This window comes from Corvus cornix, chromosome 18 (assembly GCF_000738735.6).
Source record: "Corvus cornix cornix isolate S_Up_H32 chromosome 18, ASM73873v5, whole genome shotgun sequence".
Classification (NCBI taxonomy): domain Eukaryota; kingdom Metazoa; phylum Chordata; class Aves; order Passeriformes; family Corvidae; genus Corvus; species Corvus cornix.
Window position 1 is genome coordinate 5,922,270 of NC_046347.1, and position 22,268 is coordinate 5,944,537.

Sequence of the window (22,268 nt, forward strand, 5' to 3'; positions counted from 1 at the left end):
TTACTGTGCTAACAGTTATTTTGTGAAGAAATAAAGCAGAATCCAGCTGTTTCGGGGGAAACCAGGAAGAAGTGAGCATAGGAGTCATTCTACAAGAATATACACTGAAGTGGACAGCATGTGCCATGCTGACACCTGCAAAGGCAGCACAGAACTGCTCTGCCACGTGCCACAAGCTCAGTGTGGCCAAGGGCTGGTGACAACTCCACGTTTGTTCAAACAAAGCAGAACCAGGTGTTTGTATTTATGCAACCACTTTGTGCCCATTTTGTGGTGATATCCCAAACAGCTTGAGCCCATTAAAAGTAGGAGGGGTTTGCACGGTGGCCGAGGGTGTGGGGGAGGGAGAGGATAAGTTGTGACAATTGTGTCAGGGGCTGAAGTAGGATAGTTTGGATCTGAGCTCCAGAAGGCTCAAGTGCCATGTGCTGCTTGTCTGTGGCTGTTTGTCCATCACTCTGAGCTCCACCTGCAGCAAAGCCACCCACAAGCCAGGCTGTGTTACACCTGCCATGGCTTCTGCTAACCTCTGTAGGCACCTGAGAGCATGTCTGTGGAATTATCTAACAGGTAAGAGAGACACCCAGTGCATTTAAAGTTCAGCTGCTCACAGCTGTAGCAGCTCCAGGATCACTTTGGGGTGATCTTGGCAGTTCTTAGCATGTCTAGATTCTTCTCCTGCTCATTGCTCTCAGTATGAAGTGCAGGAGCACTCATGGAGCAGGGGAGGTTGGTATTACACATGGTGTCCTGGAGGAGTCATACAAACACCATTTTCTCCTTTCATAGAGACTTGATGAACTATGTGACCCCCACCTCAGCCTGCAGCATGACTGGCCTTACAGTGCAGCTCCAGGCCAAATGCAGTGTGGACCTAAGTTCCCTGTGCTGGCTTTCCAGGGAACTGCCCCACCTTTTTACTTCCAGTCAGGGAATCTTGCCTTCCACTCCTACAAAGCCATGTAGCCGGTATGTGCCTAAAAGCACTGCAGTGAGTAAAACCTGGGGCTGCAAATTCCCAGCCCCCTCCCTCATCTGTTTTATCATGGGACTTCTGAACTGCTCATTGCATGTTCCAGAAATGAGGAAAGTAAATTCTTTCCTGCAAGAAGGGAGATGCACGTATTTGCAACAGCATTGAGAAGAAAGCCCAAGTCTGCTGCTCCTCATTCAGTGTTAACTTTAAGCAGAGTTTGTTACGAGTTCCCATCTTATGCATGTTAAAACAAGCTGTCCCCCTTTTTTTATGAAGTAAATGTATGGGGCCTTGCTGTAAATGCACCCTCTTTGGCAGGCTCCTCTTCTTACCATCCGTAAAATATGACACCTCTGTGAGTCTTGGAAAGGAAGCTGAGCCTCTGCTGTTCCAAGCAGAGAAAGAAGGTGATATTTATAGTAAACTAACCCTAAAACTGCAACTTCCAGAGCTGCACATGCTCAAGCCATCCCCAACCCTCAGCTCTGAATGTGCTTCTTTATACAGATCTCTTCAGGAGTCAGCCACACTTCATCCTGCTGTTAATGCTTTGAGAATTAGCATGAGGTGTGACATGGAAAGCAGCCTGCCTCATACCTGGCACCGTGCTTACACAAACAGCTTCTCCCTCACGTTACCTCCTGTCCTGCCCCAGTCAATCGTTCCAGTTGATATCCAGGCTCTGCTGCATGGCCCTGTTGTGCCTGGAGGTGCTTCCTGATTGCTGTGGCTTGACCCGCTCAAAGTGTTAGCAGGTGAAAAGTCCCTTATTGCTGAATGGATCCAGATCAGATCTTGCCACTCCCCGGAGTAAAGAATAAATGTCCAGTGAGAGAAGGGGAGTTCATGACTCCCTGACATTTGCACCAAAGGTGCCATTTCATTTTCCTGCAGAGCCAGCCTGCAGGAAACATCACAGGAGTAATGACACATTCTAGGTACCTCCATCTCTGTTCCCATCATTAAAAGGAAGCAGGACAAAAGTGAGCTGCCCATGATAATGCTTCAGGCTCTGCTTTGCACCAGTTTCAGTAGAATCCTTTACCATGGCCCTTCCCAGGAGCTTTTAAGCTTCCTCCTCCATCTTGTCTGTCTGAGAAGTTACTTCCTTCATTCCTGCCTTTGATTTTTCCCTCTCTGCTTGTCTGCTTTGCCAGACAGTACATGGAAGTCAGCGCAAAGCCAGTGCAAGTCACAGTGTCTGCTGTGAGGTCCAGGCTGCCCAGCGGCTACCCTCAAGCTCAGGAGGGATGCAAGGGGAGCCAGCATCCCAGCTGGCACCCACTCATCACTACCATCCCTCCTTAATGGCATGAACTGCTACTGACAGCAGAAGCTGTCCACCATTAATTAGGAACATGAAAGAAGTGGCAGAATTATTTTGGGCTCCTTACTTTAGAGTCTTGTGAGACCAAGGCAAATACCCTAATTCAGGACCTTCCTCTATGGATATGGTGGAAAAAACATGAGGTTCAATAGAATCACCAAAGTCAATAATTTAATCAGGAATTAATTCACATGTCAGTTGGACTGTGCAGCACACTGATAAAATAAACCTCTCCCCTCCTGTACACACAGCCTACAGTAGCTGTTTGTGACATGCCTCTGTATCTGTGACATCTCATAATGTCAGAGCTGGTCTTAATTTTGAGCACATTCTCAAACTGCACCAAATCTTGCTCCTTGGTGCAAGAAACCCAGTGGAACACGTCCATGTGTCAGGAGACATCAAATTCTCAGCACTTCTCTTGAAGCAGCTGCTCTTACAGGTTGTTTCCGGAGATTTAAAGAGCCATAAAGGACTAACTCCCAGCTATTTCTGAGTTTTCTTAAAACTTTTATTGCAGTGCAATTTCCACTGAACAAAAGTTTTATTGTAAGACTTGCAATGCCAACCCACTGTGTCCTTAGAAGATCTCCTCCACCAGTTGGCAAGGGCTTCTCTGGTGTTTCCTCCAGAGGGTTGCAACGTGATTGTGTTGATTAGCCTGGCTCAGTCTGACATTTCAGATCTTGTAGGCAATCACCCGAGAACCTTATCTTGGGCAAGAGCTTATCTTCCCGCACTAATGAGAACAGCACACCTTTAGCCAGGTTATAGTAAATGTCTGAGGTAAATTCTCAGCAGTACTCGTGGCTTTCTCTGATAGTACTTTGGGTGGGAAACTGTCCCCGTAAAAGCAGAATACTTTTGTTAGGGATTACGTATTTTTGGGACACAGCAGCACTGCTCTTCCCTGAGGCACTGGAACAGGTTGCCCAGAGAAGCTGTGTATGCCCCATCCCTGGAAGTGTTCAAGACCAGGAGACCTAAGCAACCTGATCAGGTGGGTGGCATCCCTGCCCACGGCAGAGGGTTGGAACTAGATGAGCTTTAAGTTCCCTTCCAACTCAAACCATTCTGTGATTCTCTGATTCTCTGATTTATGTTTCTGTGATTCTCTGATTTATGATTCTACTCTACTCCTTTTTGTTCTGGTGAACATTTTTGACCACACCCTTCTAACTGAGGGCTCCTCATGTTACAGGAAGGAAAGAAACTCAGACCCCTAAAGTACTGATTTGTGGCAGCAGGGTTACTTTGCGTGAGATAATGTTAATTGAACCAGATGCTGCAGCAAGTGGGTGAACGAACAGCAGGTGTAGGAAGGTCAGTAATACTATAGAAGTCCTAATAAAGAGGAAAGCAAACAGTGCTTCTGCATCACGGGGAGGTGAAATCCAGATTGTGTCCAACGTGCTACACTATGAAACCTATTAGTTACATATAATCACAAAAAAATATTGACTGAAGGCTTTCGAAAATGGATCTATGCCATGGGTTTAATCACATGTCTACAGCAGAAGCAATCAAGAAAGAGGCTGTAGGTGGATGGAGAAGCGATATGATGCCCACTTAAGTCCTGCTGGGGAAATCACACTCCACAGCACTTTGAAGGGGAGACAAGGAGCCTCTCCATGATGTTAACATTATCCTGAGTGGTCTGGATGGATGGACACGTTAAGCCCAAAGCCAGCAGGCAGCCCAGCTCTGTGCACTCCTCAGCACAACCTTCACTTGAATCACAGAATGATTTTGCTTGGGAAGGACCTTAGAATCATGTCACTCCAACCCTCTGCCACGGGCAGAGATTTCACTCAATAGATCAAGCTGCTCAGGGCCCCGTCCAACCTCGCCTTGAACACTTCCAGGGATGGGGGTTTCCACAGCTTCTTCTTGATGCGTGGGTACCACCAAAGCCCCCCACGAGCAGGGGGCCCGGAATGTCACCCACGGCGTGAGGTGCCGGGCTCAGGAGCAGATGAAAGCCAGCCCCGCCTCAGAGCGAGCCCCCGCCACCGCCCAGGGCAGACCTTGGCCCGTCTGTCGGGCTCCCCCGGCCCGAGGGGCGTGGGCAGGGGCGGTGCGGGCTCCTCCCGCCGCCTGCGGGGAGGGTGGGACGGGGCGCGCCGGCCCCGCCGCCCCCGCCCCGGCCCGCCCAGCGGGGAAGGAACCGGCTCCTACCCCCGCTCGGTGCCCGGGGTGCGCCGGCCGCAGCTCTGCGCCCCTGCCGCCGCCATGGAGGCTTTCTGCGGGTCCCGCTTCTGGGTAAGCTTCTCCCTCCCCGTCCCGCCTCGCGGAGGGGCCGGGGCAGCGCCGTGCCCGCTCCGCCCGGGGCTTCCCGTGTGTCGGCCGGGCCGGGCCGGGCCGGAGCGGGCACGGGCAGCCCGGTCCTGCGGCTGCCGAGGGGCTGGGCGGCACCGTCCCTCGGTCGCGGGGCCGTCCCAGAGCCGGCGGTGCGGTGCCTCCGCTCGGGCAGAGCAGCAGAAGGGCCGCTCTCTTCGCCCTTCAGCATCTCCACACCAGAGCCAAGACCGCCCCCACAGAGCATCCCGCGGGGGATGCAGCTCTCCCAGCACAGTCCGCCTCTGGACCTCACACTGATGAACCCGAGGCCGTTCCTTTCTGTTTTAGCGCGTGTTCTGCTCTTCGGAGTCACTCCCATGGCTGGCACAGTGTTCCCCGTTCAGTGCTTTGTTACTGCTAAAAGAGGGATGGGTTCGTGGCAGCCGGGGGTAGTCCCCAGCCGCAAGGATTGCGGTGACTTCTGTTAGGACTTGGAGCCCTCAGCCCTTTGGGAAGGCTGATCGCACCGGGCACTGGGTTTGTAAGCACAAAAGTTTGGAAATTGCTGCCGCGGTCTGCTCCGATGGTGAGAGTGTGTAAGTGCTGCTGCTGGGTTCCCCCAAGGTACAGCGTGCTGTCTGCCTCTCTGCTGGGTAGGCAGGCACTCAGACCATGCGAAGCCATGGGGATGTGAGCACGTATGGTGAATCTGGAACTGCCCCCCCCAATGACTCAGTTTTTGTGTGTCACTTTCTTTTACGCTGCTTTAGCTCAAAGGGGATTTTTTTTCAAATGAGGAGCCGGGATGAAAAGGAATGTCTGAAGTTGCATCACTGCTGGAAAGCTGCTACAGGACAGCACAAGCAGTTGGCACCGAGCACTTTATGCTGAGTTCCATCCTCAGATAACCAATTATCTTTCAATATCTCTCCCAATATTACTATTTAAAAGAGGAGTTTGGCTCCCAAGCCCCTTGGTTACATTTCTTTGTTTGTATTTCATTTCCAAGCACTCTGCACTCTCTCTGCCACAGCAGCTGGAAGATAAGCTTGCTCAAACAAGTATTTTTGTGTATTATTTCTACCATAAACACTTGTAGGACAGGAGCAAGCACGAACAGATCGACATCGGGCCCTGGTCTATTGGCTGCCTCCAGAAGCAGGTCTTAGCTTCTCAAGGAAGGCTGGTAGTGCAACAACTCTTGTAGCAGTTTATTGATACGTTAATGTAAATATCCAGACGGTTTTCCTGGTTTGAAGTATGAAGTAAGTGCATCATTATGTACTTTATGCTGTAGTGTTATACTCCAGCACCAGCGTGCTGCTCTCTGTGGTGTCTGCTCTCTGTGGACCTGTTTTCTTTCTTCCACGGTTGCTTAGGGTCAGAAAAAACTTTCCATCTGTTTAATTGTTTTAAATAATGGTACTCAACAACTCTGTGAAATGTAACACTGTGACTCCATGACCAGCAGGTTGAACTCAGTGATCACCCTATTTTTGGCAGTATTTTTTGTTAGCAGGAGTGTACTCGGTGCACTGATTTTATGGGATATTTTAAGTGATGACCAGGTAGATGACAGTCACCTTGAAATTATTTTCTCTGCAAATGTGTTGTTCCATAAGAAAATGTAGGTAGATGCTTCTGTTCGAAATCTTCCCACAGAAGTTGGGGTTTCTCTTGCTGCATTTGAAGAAGGAAGAACCAGGTGAAAGGCAGTTCCCAGCCTGTGCACCAAACTAATGAATGACATCCAGCTTTGCAGTTCAGAACAAGAACTCGATCAAATGTGAACCAATATTAATGTTCACTTTTTCATTAGCTGATGAACTTAGACTCCCCATTTTTTGTCAAAGAAAATCTAGATATTTTTAGAAGCTGAACGTCATATTGGTGTCAGTTTTAAAACTGTTTAGAGTGAAAGGAAACATACTGTCCAATTTAAACAGCTCTTTGTTTTGGAGTTTAAATCAACTACAATACTCTTCTGTTAAAAGGGAATCAGAAAAAAACCAAAATAGTTCAGAATTAGCTCATGAAAATGTTTATCTTGAAATATATAAACTTTAACAGATAATTTATTTATCTTGGATTTTTTTGACTTATCAAAAGTTTTAAGGTTTCAACTCCTCACTCTGATTCAGGGTGGGGAAATTTGCTGGAAATTTTGCTGGTTGCGTTTTTTGTGGTTTTTTTGAAGAGGCAAAATAATTTCCCGTTCAACCCATTTCAGAAATAAGAAATGAAAGGGAACACTGTAGATCCCATTAGAAATCTGTAAAAGCTTTTGGCTTCCAGCTACTGCTTTACCTGTTGAGCGTGGAATCAGCAAATTGCCAATGCAAATGTAGGTTATTTATACATAAAAGAGGAACAACCAGAATATTATGTTTTCATAACGCAGTATGAACAATCTCTTCATCTGAACACTTGGAATCGTACTGTCTTCTTCAGCTGTTAATATCTCCTAGCAGTGCTGAATGCCTTTGGGGAGGAGATGAATGTGACAGCACAGACCCACACAAGGCAGGCCTTAGGTGTGTTCTTCACCAGTGCCCATAATGACCTCCTATTTATTGTGTCACATATTTGCTGTGTGATAGTAAGAGTGCTAAATAGGTGTGCCAATTAACGTGGCCCACAGTCTCTGTTTAGAGAAGCAGATACTGGTGAATTATCACTTTTTTGTTGCTTGTGTTCTCCACTGTAGTAAAACGTGAGTGGCCTCTGAGTCCAGAGCAAAGTGATCTCCTGGGGAATGTTTGCTGCACAAGTGTTTCAGCCTAGTGATTAAAGAGCACAAACTTGGGAAAAACCAAATTCTGTTCCAGTGGAGAGAGACCTTGTCTTTCTGCAGCTCAACCTCTCTGAGTAAGAAATGGCTCAGGGGCTGCTGTGAGATTAAAACACTGGGTGCTCAGCACTGCTGTTGGGTAATGTTGGGATGAGGGGCAAATAAATGCCTTGGTCTGCAGACAGGCACTGGGCTTAACCAGCAGCTTGTGTTTTGGGTAGTGTGGTTTTTTTAACAGCATAAATGGGGAATGAGAGAACAAGTGATAGAACATTTCAAAGGGGAGGACACAATTTCTCAGTTCCTTTCGATCCTGCTCAGCTGACAGCTCGGTTTCCTTGCCCGCCCTGTGTCTTGGTATCCTGATAGAGGTCTTGTTTTTTCCCCATCCCACGTGGAGTGCTGGCTCCTTCTTCATCCAGAGGCTCTTGAGTAATCCAGCAGGAAGTTGCAGCAACTCTCAAGAGTAAACAATACCTCAGTCTTGGCTTGGTGATAGTCCCGTACAAAGCACCCCTTTAACCTTTAGGTTTATGGGTATTCCTTCACCTTGAGTCATTCTGTCAAATTTTGGTAGATTTGGACTAAAAGTCACGCTGCTCTCTGGAAATGCATTCTCCTGCTCTGCTGGTTCAAAGTGCCACAAGTTTCCCCTCTGCATAACTTCCTCTTTTGCTGTATCATGCTTAAATTTCTTGTAGTTGAAGTGACTCAGGATAGCTGTAGTAAGGCAGAAATACTTCTTCCAAGGAAGATGACGAATAGTGTACCGCTTGTAGCATGTGTACAAAGTCTATTTAAACCCCTCCACAACTTATGTGGTTTAATAATAAAACATTCAATTTTAACAATTCCATTATTTTCAGCTAAATCAGTGCCAGCAGAGGATGAGTGAAGCAGAAGGTGGTAGGAGATCACTGCCAAGGAAGGATCCTGCAGTGGGGTGGTATGGTCCAGACTGGCTGTTGTTTATATTTTAGCTTCCCCTTCTGCCACCCTGTGCTAAACACAGAATGTTCAGTGTTTCTAGATATTTAAACATGATGCAGATCTCCACATAATCTTTGTTAACTGTGTCCAACTTCAGCTGAGTCCCACTCCTATAAATCTCTTCACAAATAACTGCATCAGGTACCTCTGTTCTTTCTCATATTACATGGGAGATCAAACTAGGTGACTGTAACAGTCCCTTCAGACATCAAATCTGTGAAGTTATGTGCTCTCAAAGGGTAGGTGGGTTGGCAACATCCTGAACTTAAAAGCAATTAAGTACTCAAGCTCAAATTCTCCAAGATTTTCAGATTCTTGACATGAATTGAATGGAAGCTGTTGCTGATGGATTTGGGCCACAGATCCTCAATGTCAGGAGCAGTATAAATATAAATACTTAGCATTGGATTTGGAGTATTAGCCAGGGTCTGATACCATTCATCTGTGTGTAAATGGCAAGACTGTATAGTCAAATAGCCTGGATTTGACAGTCTTTGGGAAAGACAAAGTCTGGATTTGAGAGCTGTGAGCAAAACTTGATACCAGTGAAAGCTGCTAGTAGGAAGTGAGTCCTTTAGTGATGGTGTCCATTAATGAAACTCTTCAGCTTTCAACACAACTGTTCCTCCCTGGGCCATTTTAGCTTGTGTGACACAGCTGGTAGCTGTGGTGTCTGGGACTTTGGAATGCTATAAAGTTTGCCTCCTGAAAAGAAATTATACTGGAACTAAATCCAAGTCACATGAGAAGTTCCTTAAAATGAAGCTAAAATTTAATCGCTGTGCTTAGGAATATAAAGCGTTTTGAGATGGGCTTCACCTACCTGGTAGGCAAATTGCTGTGTCATGGGAGAGATAATCCTTTCAACATGTGCAAATTTGTAATGTATTAAAATAAGGAGACTATTAGTGTTTAAAATTTAATTTTAAAAAAATTCTTTTGAAAAACCTATTAAATGAGATCTTTGATTTTTCCCAGTAAGCTCATGCTCGATTTGTCTCCTGATCCCACCGTGGCTGTGATGGGCCATTATCCAGTTGCAAGTTCCTTGGCTGAGCTGGAGGAGAGCAGAATGGCCAGCAGCCAGAGATATTCCCAGGAACGTGCCCATGCTTTTGTACAACCAACAGCCCTGATTCCATGCTGGGCGTGTGTGAGCTGGCACCTTGTCCCTGTGCTAATCTTGTGGCAGTGTGAGTGGTGAAGTCAATGCAGTAAAATTTAGGTCATTTACAGGAATGTCATGTGCCAGTGTCATAAAGCCCTGAATTAGAACAGAATAAAGGAGATGGAGAAGAGAAACTGTTTCATGGGAGTTGTTTCAGAAATAATAATGTCTTTTTTCTTTCTGAAGCTTTCTGATAATGCGTTTGACATTTGTGCGATTAAAAGAAAAATTCTCTCCTCTTCCTCCCATTAGAATGATTTTTATTCCAGAATATCCTCCAACTGCTCTCAGAGCAGGACTGATGGCAATTTTTTTGTGACAGTCCTTTTTATTTTTAGTATACAGCAGCCCAACTGGATGGGCTGGCTTAAAATGGAGCTACAGTGGGACTGTCTCATTCGCAGCCGTTTGAGCTGTTCCTATCTCTTTAATTGAGTTACATTTGTGATGATCCTTGAATTAACCCAATTCCTTTAACTGAAAGGAGATGGGATGGCTTAAATCAAGGAAATTCCCCCCCACAGCCATTATCACACTGGTCTGCAACAGGGCACCCCACTCTTTTATTGGTGCTTGCACAAGACCATAGGAAAAGCCTTCAGTGATGCCATTAACAGGAAGTTTTCTCCCCAACAGTGCATAGCTTTGGTCAATTTTACAAGACAGTTGGGAACTTCCTTGTGTAGGAACAATCCTGTTTTATTTTCTTGTCAATCCTGCTTTTGATTCTTGAGCATTTTTACTTGTATGTTTGCACCATGCCCTCTCCTCCACAAGTCAAAAATGTCCCTCTGTCCAAGCAAGAGGACTGAGCATAACTGAAACAACTGAAGTAGATGGATTTTACTTTTACTTTAGGTGTATGTTGTCTTAGATCCATATATAGTGTGTGGTCTCCTTCACTATCTCCCTGAGGCTACAGGTGCTTTTCTGAAAGCTCCATTACCTGGGCTCCTGTGGCTGTGGGGATATGAATCTGCCTTTTTTTCATCCTGTCTTATTTTTGTATCTGACAGCAAAGAAGCTCTGAACTTTTCATCTTAAAACTCAAAACCTAAGAGGAGAATAAAAAAGGAAATTACTGTCTAGTACTGATATCTAGTTGCAGTTCTCAAGTGCAAGGCATGGTTGGTAGCATTTGTATCATGAAACTTCAGCTCGAGCAAAAACCTCTGACAAGTTACTCCACGATCATAAAATAATTCAATAGGCTCTGGTCTTGTGCCACACCTATTTCATCCCATAAAATAAGCCACTAAAGATCCTTTTACTGCTGGGAAAGAAAGTTCAGCATCCTGCCCAGTGTCCTTCACTTATGTAGAGAACTGGTGCAGTGTGCTTTGTAAAACAGAAAAACACCATTTCTGGTTATTTACTGTGTGGTTCATGCAGAACTCTAGATGCTTATGTCCCTTAACCCCGCCTTCTTTCTGAGCAGTGTTGCTGCAGTGAAGAATGTTGTTTCTGCTTGCCCTTTCCAGGTGGGGGAAAGGTTGCTCTGTAAACATGAGGAAGAATTGAGTGGTGCAGCAGCCACTGGGGATTAATGAAGCATCCAGCTCTTTCTGTAAGGGTGACACTGTTCTTTTGGAAATGTAAATGGGTGATGGTGCTCTGAAAACCCGTTTGAAACTGGTGCTCTTCTGGAGGCCTGGAGCTGTGCTTGCTGGTATTTATGCTCTAAAAGGACAATTAGAGTTGCTCCCAAAGAGTTTATTGACAGGGACCAAGCAGAGGAGATGGACAACAAGTAGAAATGGGAGGTGAGACATGGAGAGGCTGAGGTAAAGCCTGTGCTGTAGCTAAGACTGAGCCTCGGTAGTTTTTAGTGTTGCAGTTCAGAGCCACTCTCATTCCTGGGAGGAGGCAGTGTGGTAGAGCCAAGAGAAAGATTCTTTTTATTTCTTTCCTTTCCTTTAGACTTTTTTCCTTTTATTTATTTTTTTTTCCCAGGCTGTGCAAGTGAAACTCCCTGGCAGGGTATTGACCAGACCTAAGGGCTAAAGAAGGGCAGGAAAAGTCTGCTTTGCATTTCCATTCCCACTAGCAATTTGTTCTACATGAGAAAACCATTGCCATGTTTATGTACCATGTTGATTCACTTCCCTATCTTCCATACTGGATGTGTGCCTTCCTGGCCAGCTTTCCAGTGTAACTGTTAATCTTACATAACATGCAAACCAGTGATAACTGACACGGAATCACTGATAGGGTGTGTGTTAGCCTTGGGTAGGGTGTGAATGACGTCAGCCCAATGGCCTTCACCTTCCAGCAGATAAAGGTTGGGTTTGTGTTTCCTGTGCTTTTCACCATTCTTCTGCAGCTGTAGAAATTCAGAGAGAAGCGTGTATTAATGTTATCCTTTTAAGGGAGAGAACTGCTTGACACTGCAGAGATGCTGTAAGTCTGTTCTAGGGTTGGGATGCTCTCTGTTGCTGTTTGAGGAACATTACTGCAGCATCAGCAATTATTTTTACTGCTGGGTAAAGCCAGTGTGAGGCACCCTTATTTTAAGCTTCTGTAGTGGAGTAGGAGTTGATTTAGGCTTAAACTCAAGACCAAAACTCCAGCTGGTCTTTTTCAGCAGGCTCCATAATGTCATCTGGGGATTTTGGGAAACAGACAGACAGGAATTTCCCTGTCCCTGTTTTGCAGCCTAGGTTTAGGCTTTCTGTTTGTTCTTTAAATGCTGTAATGGATGATGTGCAGGAAGCCCAAGATACGTGGCACTGAACTTCTATTTCTTTTAAAGGCATTATCAGTTTTAAGGATGGCTTTTTCAATAGCAACATTCTTTTCCAGAGGGGAGAACATAATAGAAAGTACTAAGTGTTAGAGCAGGTTTAATGCTGCTCAGAGCTTCCCCTGTTGAATACCTTCCCTTAAGTGAAGATCATGTATTTAAACCTGGTCATTTAAATGCAAGTCCTGCTGTCCAGATGGCCCTTAATGCAAGAATTGTGTTCATCCAAAGACAGACTGGCGTGATGGGTGTGAGTGAAAGCTGTGGCTAGGGCCCCTGTCAATGATACCCTTAACTGATCAGTAGAAAGCCCCACTAACTTGTAAGTTTTAGACTCCAAGAGACCCCTTGTCTGCTGTGAAGCTGTAACAAGCATTTCTAATCTCTTCCCATGGCTGTTTGCATTGTATTTTAGTACTAGAGGATTAAGTAAATCGTGTGCCCAGGGAGTTCAGTATAGCGGGCTGGTGATTTCTGCAGTGCTCCATCTCATCAGCAGAGCCTCCAGCATCCAAGGATCCTGCATCCAAGGGAATGCTGCTGCATTTGGCAGTCAGGAGAAGCCACAGAGCACGGAGGAGTCTGGATTAGTAATAGGTCACAGCTTATTGTCCTCAACACTTGCTTGTGGGTAAGTGGGGTGGCAGCAATGCTGGCTGGGATGGGCATGCTGGCTCTTGTGGTTTCTCTGGGATGAGTTTTGTGGAGAAAGTTGTGTTTCCCAACATTTGCTGCTGAGTGCTTCCCCTTGTGAGATGCCTGTTGATGGGTCACCACAGCCCTGGGTCACAGAGCTGCCTGCAGAGCGTTTTCAGGGGGCTGTGACTGAAGGGCAGAGCTGTGATGTCCAGGGGAAGGTGAGTAGCTCTCAGGAGAGCACAGAGCCACAAGCCAAGGAACAGGGGTGCTCCCCAACATCGGTGTGTTAGGTCTCTTTCAGCAGCAAGTCCAAAGAAAATCTTTATACCCAGACAGTCCAAGGTGGGTATTTTCATCCTCAACCAGAACAGGACTCAAGAAACATTTCAATTTGCTCCGTTTCTCAGGACAGAGTTCAGAAAGGCAAAGCCAGATTGAAGCAGGAGCCTTAAAGACAGGAGGCCAAGAGCTGATGTGTCCCTCCAGCTGTTGCTTCTTGTATTTGTTCTCCAGGGTGGAGTTCTGTAACTTTACTGCTGCACTGAAGGGTATGTAGCAACAGGTAACAAAGTTGGCTTGGTCAGGAGAGATTGTATTGAGCCTTTGTGTCATATTCTGGCTCCAAATGAGTTGTTTAGGGTTGGAGTGGATGTTGGAATACACACTGTCAGTGTGGTGATTTATAAAGCCATAAAGTGGAACTTCCAGCTCCGTGAAGACTGATTCTGCTTGGTAAGAAACCCAACTTGCAGACTCCCTGATTGAAAAGTAATAATAATAATGCATTGTAGAGTCCCTGCTGCATGGCACATACCATCATATATGGTTTAACCCAAGCCAGCAGCTGCTCACTAATCCCTTCCACTTCCCTGCTGGGATGGGAGAAGATGTGGAAAAAAGGTAAATTCCATGGGTTGAGACAAGAACAGTTTAATAATTGAAATAAAATATAATTATAATAATAGTAATATAATTGTCATGCAAAGAGAGACAACAAAAAAGAGAGACAGAGCACTGTATCAGCTACTAGGGAGAAAATAAATAGAAGTGTATTTAGAAAAATAAATACTTAAGAACTCTATCCCAGGACACATAGCAACATTAATGCACTCCAGCCTGGCCTCAGGGAGAGCAAGTTATTTGTATGGAATTCAACTACTTAAGTGTTTTGGGCACTCTGTCTTCTAACAGGGACCCCTCTTCTATTCAGGATGGGAACAGTCTGCTCTCAGAGCAGAAGCAGATCCTTATAGAAACATCTCTTCCAGGAAAGCTTATTTATCTCTTCCAGATTGGTATTGGACCTGGAAAAACATCACCAAGAAGCCAGTAGTCAGTCCTGTTACCTTGGCCATAGGTTTCTCCTTCAGCCCACATCCCTGTTCCCATGTGCCATGGAAGTAGTAGGCTCTTGTTGGCCATCACGTGGGTGCTGCTTCCTGTAGTTTCACATAATTTTGGAAAGGTTCCACTTTTATTCTCATGGATAATTCTACTGAATCTCAAAATCTTACTTTTTTTTTTTTAGGACAGAATTTTTGTTTTCTGGCCAGCTGCATTTTTACGTTCAGAAATGAAAACCCTTTGCCTTGTTTAAATAAGAGTAAATGAAAACCTTCCAATGGCTTGGCAGCCCTGCAGTCTGTGTCTTGGATACAATAGGCAGCTTGTGTTCAGTTCAGAAGTGAATGGACTTCTGGGGCAGTTTCTAGGTTGCTGTCAGACAGAAAGCTATTCCTGGACATTTTGGTCTTATAGGAAAGGTTTAAATTAAAAACTGGAGGTGGGGGGGTTCCCCTCAATAACTTTTCCCTTAAACAGAGTCTTTGTTTTATTCTATGCTTCAGTTATTGCTATTCTTCTTCTGCTTTCCTTTTTCAGGATTTTTTCCAACAAGCAAAAGGAACACAATTGCAAACATGCTCAAGACATTGCTAAACCACATGTAATTTAAAGAGGAAATTAGTATTTTGTTGAATAAATGAGAGTAGATAAGCTCCTACTTGGGAACTAAGGAGCTTCAAACTTCTACAGGACATCTCCTGCCCCAGGCAGGGTAGCTGCTAGAGGAGCTTATTATGTTAGAGATGCTGAAATCTTTTGATGATGAGCCAAAAAATGGGTGCTCTTTGAATGTTATCATCCATTCTGGTGCCAGAGACCTGCTTGCTCGAAGAAATGTGGGGCTGGAGTTTGGTTTGGTTTTGATCTTGTGTTTGAATTGCTGTGTAATTGCCCCTGTGTTGTTGATTTGTGGCTGACGCTTGCCCGAGGTCTGGACAGACCTGTTGAGGTAATTGGGGCTGTTTTTATTCTGCTGGCCCATGCTGGGTGCCTGAGTGCCTCCAAAAAAAGCCATTTCTTGGCTAGAGAGGCACCAGCTGCGCAAAGGGCGCAGTTCCGATGTGGAGCTGGTGGATTTGTGCCAACCTGCACCGCTGCCAAAGCTGAAGCACCGAGTGACAAATGTGTCACAGTTCAGCCAAACCGTCCTGCACCCAGCTAAGGCTTTGTAGCCTCGTTACACTTAACGAGCTCGTTCCTGTGTTTGTGGACAGGTTCAGTGATGCACGTGTCTTCTGATGGATCATCACTGAAATGGAAAGATTCTCTGCAGATTGTGGCTCTTCAGTTCTCCTAAAATCAACATTCAGTCTCTTTTGTGTTGGTAAACACAAGAAGGACTGGAAATACTTTGAGGAATTGATTTTCAGAGTAGTCTGTCACTTAGTAGGGATGAGAAGTGGCTCAATGTAACTGAAACCCTTCTGCTGAGAGCTCAGACCCAAAAATAATTAAGTAAATTGTTCTTTATCTAGAGATAAAGTATATTTGAACCAGGGGTATCTTAGTTTTATCATCATCTTGTTAATGACAGTACAACAAAGTCATTTTACATTCCCCGCAAGTTTTTATCTACCACACTTAAGATGACGCATCAGATGGTAAAATCCAAGTTGTGAATTTCCAGGAGGTTTGATTAAAACCAAGTTCCCCTTTACCGTACTGAAAGTTCTGTTTTAGTCTGAGCTTGTGGAACTGTGTTTGCATGGGTGCATTGAAATCTTTAGGTACAAGTGCATATGTGGTTTGTGGTGTCCAGGGTTACAGCAGGAAAGCATTCCTTGAAATGTTTCCAAGAAAATCTGATTCCTGCCTGCATGTTCAGTACATTTCTTTTGCCTTGGTTTACAATAGGGAAGTAATTAAAGTTGGAAGCATATAAGTAAGAAGGACAAAGTGTTAGTCATAAGTGGAGGGGATTTTCCCAGGTCAGCATAAGGTTGGTCTAAATCTGATCATTTTCTTCAGTGCTGGACATTCTTGCTGGATGAGTTCTCAAGTGGAGGATTTTTCCTCAGGAGCTTCGTTTAGCAGAGGCACTCCAGGCTGGGAATGCCTGAGGAACATGGTGTTATCAGTACCTGTAACTAAGCCTCAGCAAAGGCAGAAACACAAGGGGTTTGTCTGCTACAGAATGCATGTCCAGCTCTGAAATACAGGAGGGCACAAATCTTTTTCTTTTAGGTTTTGCCCAGTATTTACAGCTGTACTTAGCCCTTTCACTATAGCAGATTAACCACAAGTGCTTGGGGTAAGTATTTTGGGAAAGCTCTTACTCAGGCCTTGTGCTAACTCCATCAGGATCTGAATACAACTTCATTCAAGCAGATGTTCCAGTTGGCAGCACTTCTGCCTCTCTGTTAATGAATGTGTCTCGTCCCCCTTCCAGGATTCAAACCTTACAATACACACGGATAACCCAGACCTAACACCATGTTTCCAGAACACCATCCTGGCGTGGATCCCCAGCATTTACCTGTGGAGTGCTTTACCCTTTTACCTTCTCTACCTGAAGCGCAACAAACGAGGGTACATCGTGCTGTCCGTGCTGAGCAGGTTCAAGACGGTGAGAGCTCTTTGCAGAGCCCCATGGGCCATGTAGAGTTCATTTTTATTAGCTCAGCATCCAAGGAAGTAGGGTTTAAACAAATTTCCCTCCGATTTATCGTATTGAAGAGCTTGCTCATAGGAACAAACAGTGTGCATACAGATATCTGAGGGAGGAAATCCATCCTGGGAGCCCACCTTTCTGGGTAGAGAGAAGAATTGATTGCTCTGCCATGAGCAATCCCCCTTTGTGAGCCAAAACTGCACTGCTTCAGCCTTACTTAAGGTTTAAACCACTGAAAGCTGCAAACCAAAGACCTTAAGGTAGATCTAGTGGGAATTTTACCTCTTTGTGAAAGTAAGCTTGAGAAGGGTTTTTTCAAGCTTCTCTCCCCATGCAATAGCAACGTGATTTCATCTGCACCTTGTGCTTAAAAGGTTCCTGGTGTCAGCAGCCCCTCAGGTCTGTAAGTGGCTGGGTCTAAGAAAAGCAAAGAAGTCCCTTTCCATAGGCCATTAAATAACTCAGGTTATTCCTGGAGAAAAATACCAGGCTTCTGCTTCAGGGCATGTCTGCCTTTACTCTGGGTGCTGCCTGTGTTTCCAATCAAAACTAAGTAGGGGGGAAAATCCAGGCAAAATACGTTAGTTTTTTACTGGTTGTGATTGCAGAATCCCTCAGAAAGCAGTTGAGATGAGATGCTTGGTTTGAGTGCAGTGGGACAGTTCATCAGACTGCAGCTGATCAGTGCTGTGATTGTGTTTACACAGCTTTGTTTTGCTGGGAATCTGTGAATCAGAATGGGCTTTTTTTAGCTCTCTGACCGCCCCTGGAGAGGAGTTTACCAAATGCTGTTTCTGTTTGCCTCCTCTCAGCTGTTTGGTGTCCTGCTGTGGTGTGTGAGCTGGGCAGATCTCTTCTACTCCTTCCATGAGCTCCTGCAAAACAGAACCCCTCCACCAGTCTATTTTGTAACTCCACTGGTCGTTGGCATCACCGTGGTTTGTAGCTGTTTCTGTTCACTATGACCAGTATGAATAACTTTCTTTTAGACAGATGAAGGATGAAGAGCCCCTTTGCATTCATTGCCTTATCTGGACTTCTTTTAACTGTATTATTGGTATTTGTATTACTGAAGCAAATTTTGCTACCAAAAAGGCCAGAGTCACAAATCTCTCTCTCAAGTAGATTTTCAGCTGTGTAAATTAAAGTATTTATAATGCTGCCTTCCAGCCTGCTTTCACCTATCTCTCCAGGCTTGTGATCCAGTTCTGGAGAGAATTTGAATAGGACTTTGCCAAAAGAGTGATACGATGGAGCATGGCTTGTGCATTGTTCAGTGCTGTATCGGACTTTGGAAAGCTGTGTCTATTACCTGGTGGCTGTTCCTCCATTAAACAAAACAAGTTGGCTTTGCCTAGGATGACAAACAGGCTTGTGGCTGTTGTATGAAAAATAAAGCAGTAAAATTTGCCCATTAAGTTTTTTAATTCCCTTGGTTAATTTTTTTTTTTTTAATCTTTTTTTCTAGACGAGTCATGATGGTCCATCTGGATTGGAGAAATGACAGTCCCTACATTTGTTTAAAATGTAGCTAATATTTAATTGTTCCTAGCCCTACGTGCAAAGGCTTAAAAATTGAATTCTGAAGATAAGGCTCTGAAAACAGCAAAACAAATTATTTCACAGTTATTTGCTGCTCTCAGATGATGGAGGTTTTGCCATTGACCTCTGTGAAGTCATGATGGGGCTCATTTCAGAGAGGTCCTGCTGCTCTGGTATCCTTCCAGTCGGTGGTGGCTCTAGGAGCTGCCATCTGAGGGTGCAAAGAGGGGGAGTACTGGGATGGGGTTGTGTTCATGTGTTCCTGTATTTACTTTTACAGCTCTTAGCTACACTGCTTATCCAGTACGAAAGGCTGAGAGGAATTCAGTCCTCTGGAGTGCTCATTATCTTCTGGTTTTTGTCTGTGCTCTGTGCAGTGGGGCCTTTCCGGTCAAAGATCATGACTACAACAGCACAGGTAACAAGCCATCTTTGTTAGCACTTGGAGAACAGGAAATGTAGCCATCCACATCTCTGTGAAAAGAATGAATCACCCGAGTCTGGAGTCAGATCTGAAGCCAGGTTTTGCCAGAGAGAAAAAGGAGTTTGGTTCTGTTGCCTTGACTCAGACTTTCGTAACTAGAAGGGAACTGGATTTCTCAGGCAGTGTCAAAAAGCAGATTTTGCTTAGCCCAGAGCTATACTGGAAATCTGATAGACATGAGAGAGCAATACCAACACTGTGTATATGGGAACAGACTCCTGTCTTTTTTTAAATCTCATCCCCCCTGCTTAAATGGGGATGGGTAGTAATCAGAGAGGACACATTTTAATATGTAAGGTTCCTTTTTGCTTAGGCAGCTTGGCCACGTTAGGCAGCTCCATGGGTTTCCTGGTGTCAGTGCCTGATGGGCTGAGGACAGCGTTCTGACTCCACTGGGGCTGGGAATAGAGAACAGAAAGTTGGAGGGAAAGAAACCTGGGCTGTTATGATTGCTGTTTGAAAACATAGCAGGTTCTCCCACAGTAAGAAACTTGTTAAGTTTTTCCCAGAAACAAATTCACTAAGTAGGGCAAGGCAGATTGCTCCAGTGATTAGATCATCAAAGGCCGGGAGAGAAAAAGAGTGCTTGGAAAACATTAAGGTGATTGCTTCTCCTCAGTGAAATCAGTGTTGATTCTGTTTGGTGATTCCTTGTTTTTATTCTTGCTTCTTTGTAATATTAGCAGCATTATCCTGTTAGCAAGGATTTTCCTGTAGCAGGCTGTTATAAATATTCCAGCGGCAATTGAATTAAACCTTAAATGAGAGCCTGGGCAGAACTTTGTCAGATAATAGCTGCAATCTGGTGAGACCATTTCAAACACCACTTAGAGGCAGTTTTAATAAGTAAAAATATTGGGCTATCAATGTTTCAATACATAATCATCTTGAAATTATGGGTGCAGAGCCTTAGAACAAGTCTGGGTAACACTTCTCCTCCTGTGACTGCCCAGAACCAAATATTCCTTCTCTTGCACTTAAGGTTTTTACATTTTAAGTGAACAATGAGAATGTTCAGAATGACATTAGGGCATGAAAGAGCTGTATAAAGGACATACCCTCACAGCAAGAAGTTTTAGGTAAACTGCAGACTCATGATTAGGAAAGGAAATATCTCCAGAGCAGATGGAACTCTTATTATGCAATGCAGTGGTTTTCCTGCAGCTTCTTCTGAAGGTATTTAACACTCACTGCTTGTCAGTGATAAGATGTTAAAGTAAAAGGATGTTCTCTGATCTGGGTTGACAATTCCTATGCTTAAGACGTGATCTTGCAAGAACCCCCAGAGGTAATTTAAAAGGATGTTATGTAGTCCTGATTCCAGAGGGTGTCTGCATGCAGTGAAGATGTATAAGCACTTTGAACTTGACATAATTTAATGAAAAGCTTGGAGATAAGCATGTTCTTAGGCACTTGTCAGAGTCCGAGCATACTTTTGTGAGATAATTCCTGCTAGGATCTTCTTTGTAGTATTCAACTGTAGAGGAAGAAAAGAATTGCCAAAAGAAACTGTGAAAAAGGAGAGAGAGTGTACTGGGGAGCTTGGAAGTGCAGTAAAAACAATCATTTACAGTGTTTCTTTTCCCTCTAGGGCCATGTAAATGAAAGGTTCAGGTTTACCACATTTTACATCTACTTTGCTTTGATAATCATCGAGTTGATACTGTCGTTTTTTAAAGAGAAGCCTCCATTTTTTTCCCCTGTTAATAAAGATGCTGTAAGTATTTTTCTCTTTGCTTTATTTGGATTTTACAAACTATATGGTGTTTTGAGAGTTCCACTGAGAGTACTTGTTATTGAAAGCAGCTTTGGATTGTCATGGACATGGCAGTACTTAGTAACCCTCTTACAAAACACTGGGTATGGAGAGGAATACTGGGGTGTGGAGTCTTTTTCCATTATCTGTGCCATCAGAAATGGCTTGAAGCTGTGTGGTGAAAGCAGCTCTCCTGCTTGCTGCTTCACAGCAGTGTAAATTACATTTATGAGCATTGAAGTGTAATATTAATTATTTCAAGAGGGTTTTTTTAGGGTATAGTGGTCTGCTTGCTTAACATTCATCTTGAGTTAGTGAAAGTCCATGAGGTTTGTCCTAATAAATGAGTTCTATACATGTTGAGAATAGATATAGAAAAACATTAATAACAGAAGATATTAGTGGTGTCACAGGTTAAATTTCTTCTCCAATCATAAAATAGTCTCTATAATTGGATTTATGTTTGAACCAAGCTGAGAGAGAAGTTGAGTTCATGTCTTAAAATGAACATCTCAGAAACTGTAGAATGACATTTCACTTTATAGCTGTGATTTAAAGGCAGTATATGAAGCAGTTTTTAGATATGAAAGGAGTTCAGTGTGACATGGGAAATGAAAGAAATCAATTTATGTCTCATTAGGACATAGGTATGTACATGTAATATATAATATGCCAAAACTGATCAGAATAGACTGTTGTATTAAAGTAATGGTAAATGTCTTGCTTTATTTATTTTGGGTTTTTTTTCTCTGATAAATTCATTATAGAATCCATGTCCAGAGTTAAATTCAGGCTTCCTGTCAAGATTGACGTTTTGGTGGTTTACAAGGTGAGTTCTCTCTTCAAGCTGTTGGACAGCTGACAAACCCAAAACCCACTTGTGATCTGTGTTGCACAGAGTGAGCAGTACAGAGATTCTCCCTCTGTGAGTCGTTGATGTTGGATGCTCTTTCATCCACAGTGGTGTCAGCACTTGGAGCATTTGTCTTTTTAGAAACACAGAGCCCAAACTTTTTCTCTGTGAAGTATGGCAGCGACTGTGTCAGGACAAATAGTGCAGCCCTGGCTGTGCTCAACACATGCTGGAATATAACCCGAACCAAGATGTAGCTCTGTGCTCCACAAGATTAATTGTGGCAGCCTTTCACCCAGCTGAGGGTGCATTTTGTTTCCTTTGAGGTTTGTGAGTGAATGCTTTTTTATAAGGATGTTTTCTGTGCAAAAGGGAAAGTAAACTGGGTTATGTATACAAATGATTGCCACCGAGGCTGCTGACAAAAGGTATGTGTGTTAAAGATGCAAATTTGAGGTTGGGCCTGCTACTCCATGATAAAGAAGTGGAACAGCTGTCAAAGGTTGTGTTAAGACCCAGTTTTTCCACAGTGGTTGAGATCTTCATTCTTCCACCCGTGTAACTTTTATTGTCCTGGTAACAGCCCTGTAAACCTCTTTTTAGTGAGAGGATGAGATCTTTCTAAACTTACAGAGTGTTCAGCTTCCCCAGCGAGATTCTTGGCAGCTATGATGTTTGTATCCCTTTGACAAAATTCCCCTTACAGTTGAGGAACTGTAGTTTTCAGAAAAATCTGATTTTCCTTTAACTCCAGTAAGCTTCAT

General features: G+C 44.2%; 1 protein-coding gene across 3 annotated transcripts in view; it reads left to right on the forward strand.

Moving 5' to 3' along the window:
* The first annotated feature begins 4,451 nt into the window (after positions 1 to 4,451).
* Positions 4,452 to 22,268, forward strand: part of ABCC3 (ATP binding cassette subfamily C member 3) — a 46,772-nt gene continuing 28,955 nt past the window's right edge. For all 3 annotated transcript variants that reach the window (XM_039562200.1, XM_039562201.1, XM_039562202.1), the window contains exons 1-6: positions 4,452 to 4,565; positions 16,648 to 16,824; positions 17,682 to 17,807; positions 18,692 to 18,829; positions 20,487 to 20,612; positions 21,419 to 21,480. In XM_039562200.1, coding sequence (XP_039418134.1) covers positions 4,536 to 4,565; positions 16,648 to 16,824; positions 17,682 to 17,807; positions 18,692 to 18,829; positions 20,487 to 20,612; positions 21,419 to 21,480 — 659 coding nt within the window. In that variant the 5' untranslated portion in view covers positions 4,452 to 4,535. The remainder of the gene's footprint in view (positions 4,566 to 16,647; positions 16,825 to 17,681; positions 17,808 to 18,691; positions 18,830 to 20,486; positions 20,613 to 21,418; positions 21,481 to 22,268) is intronic.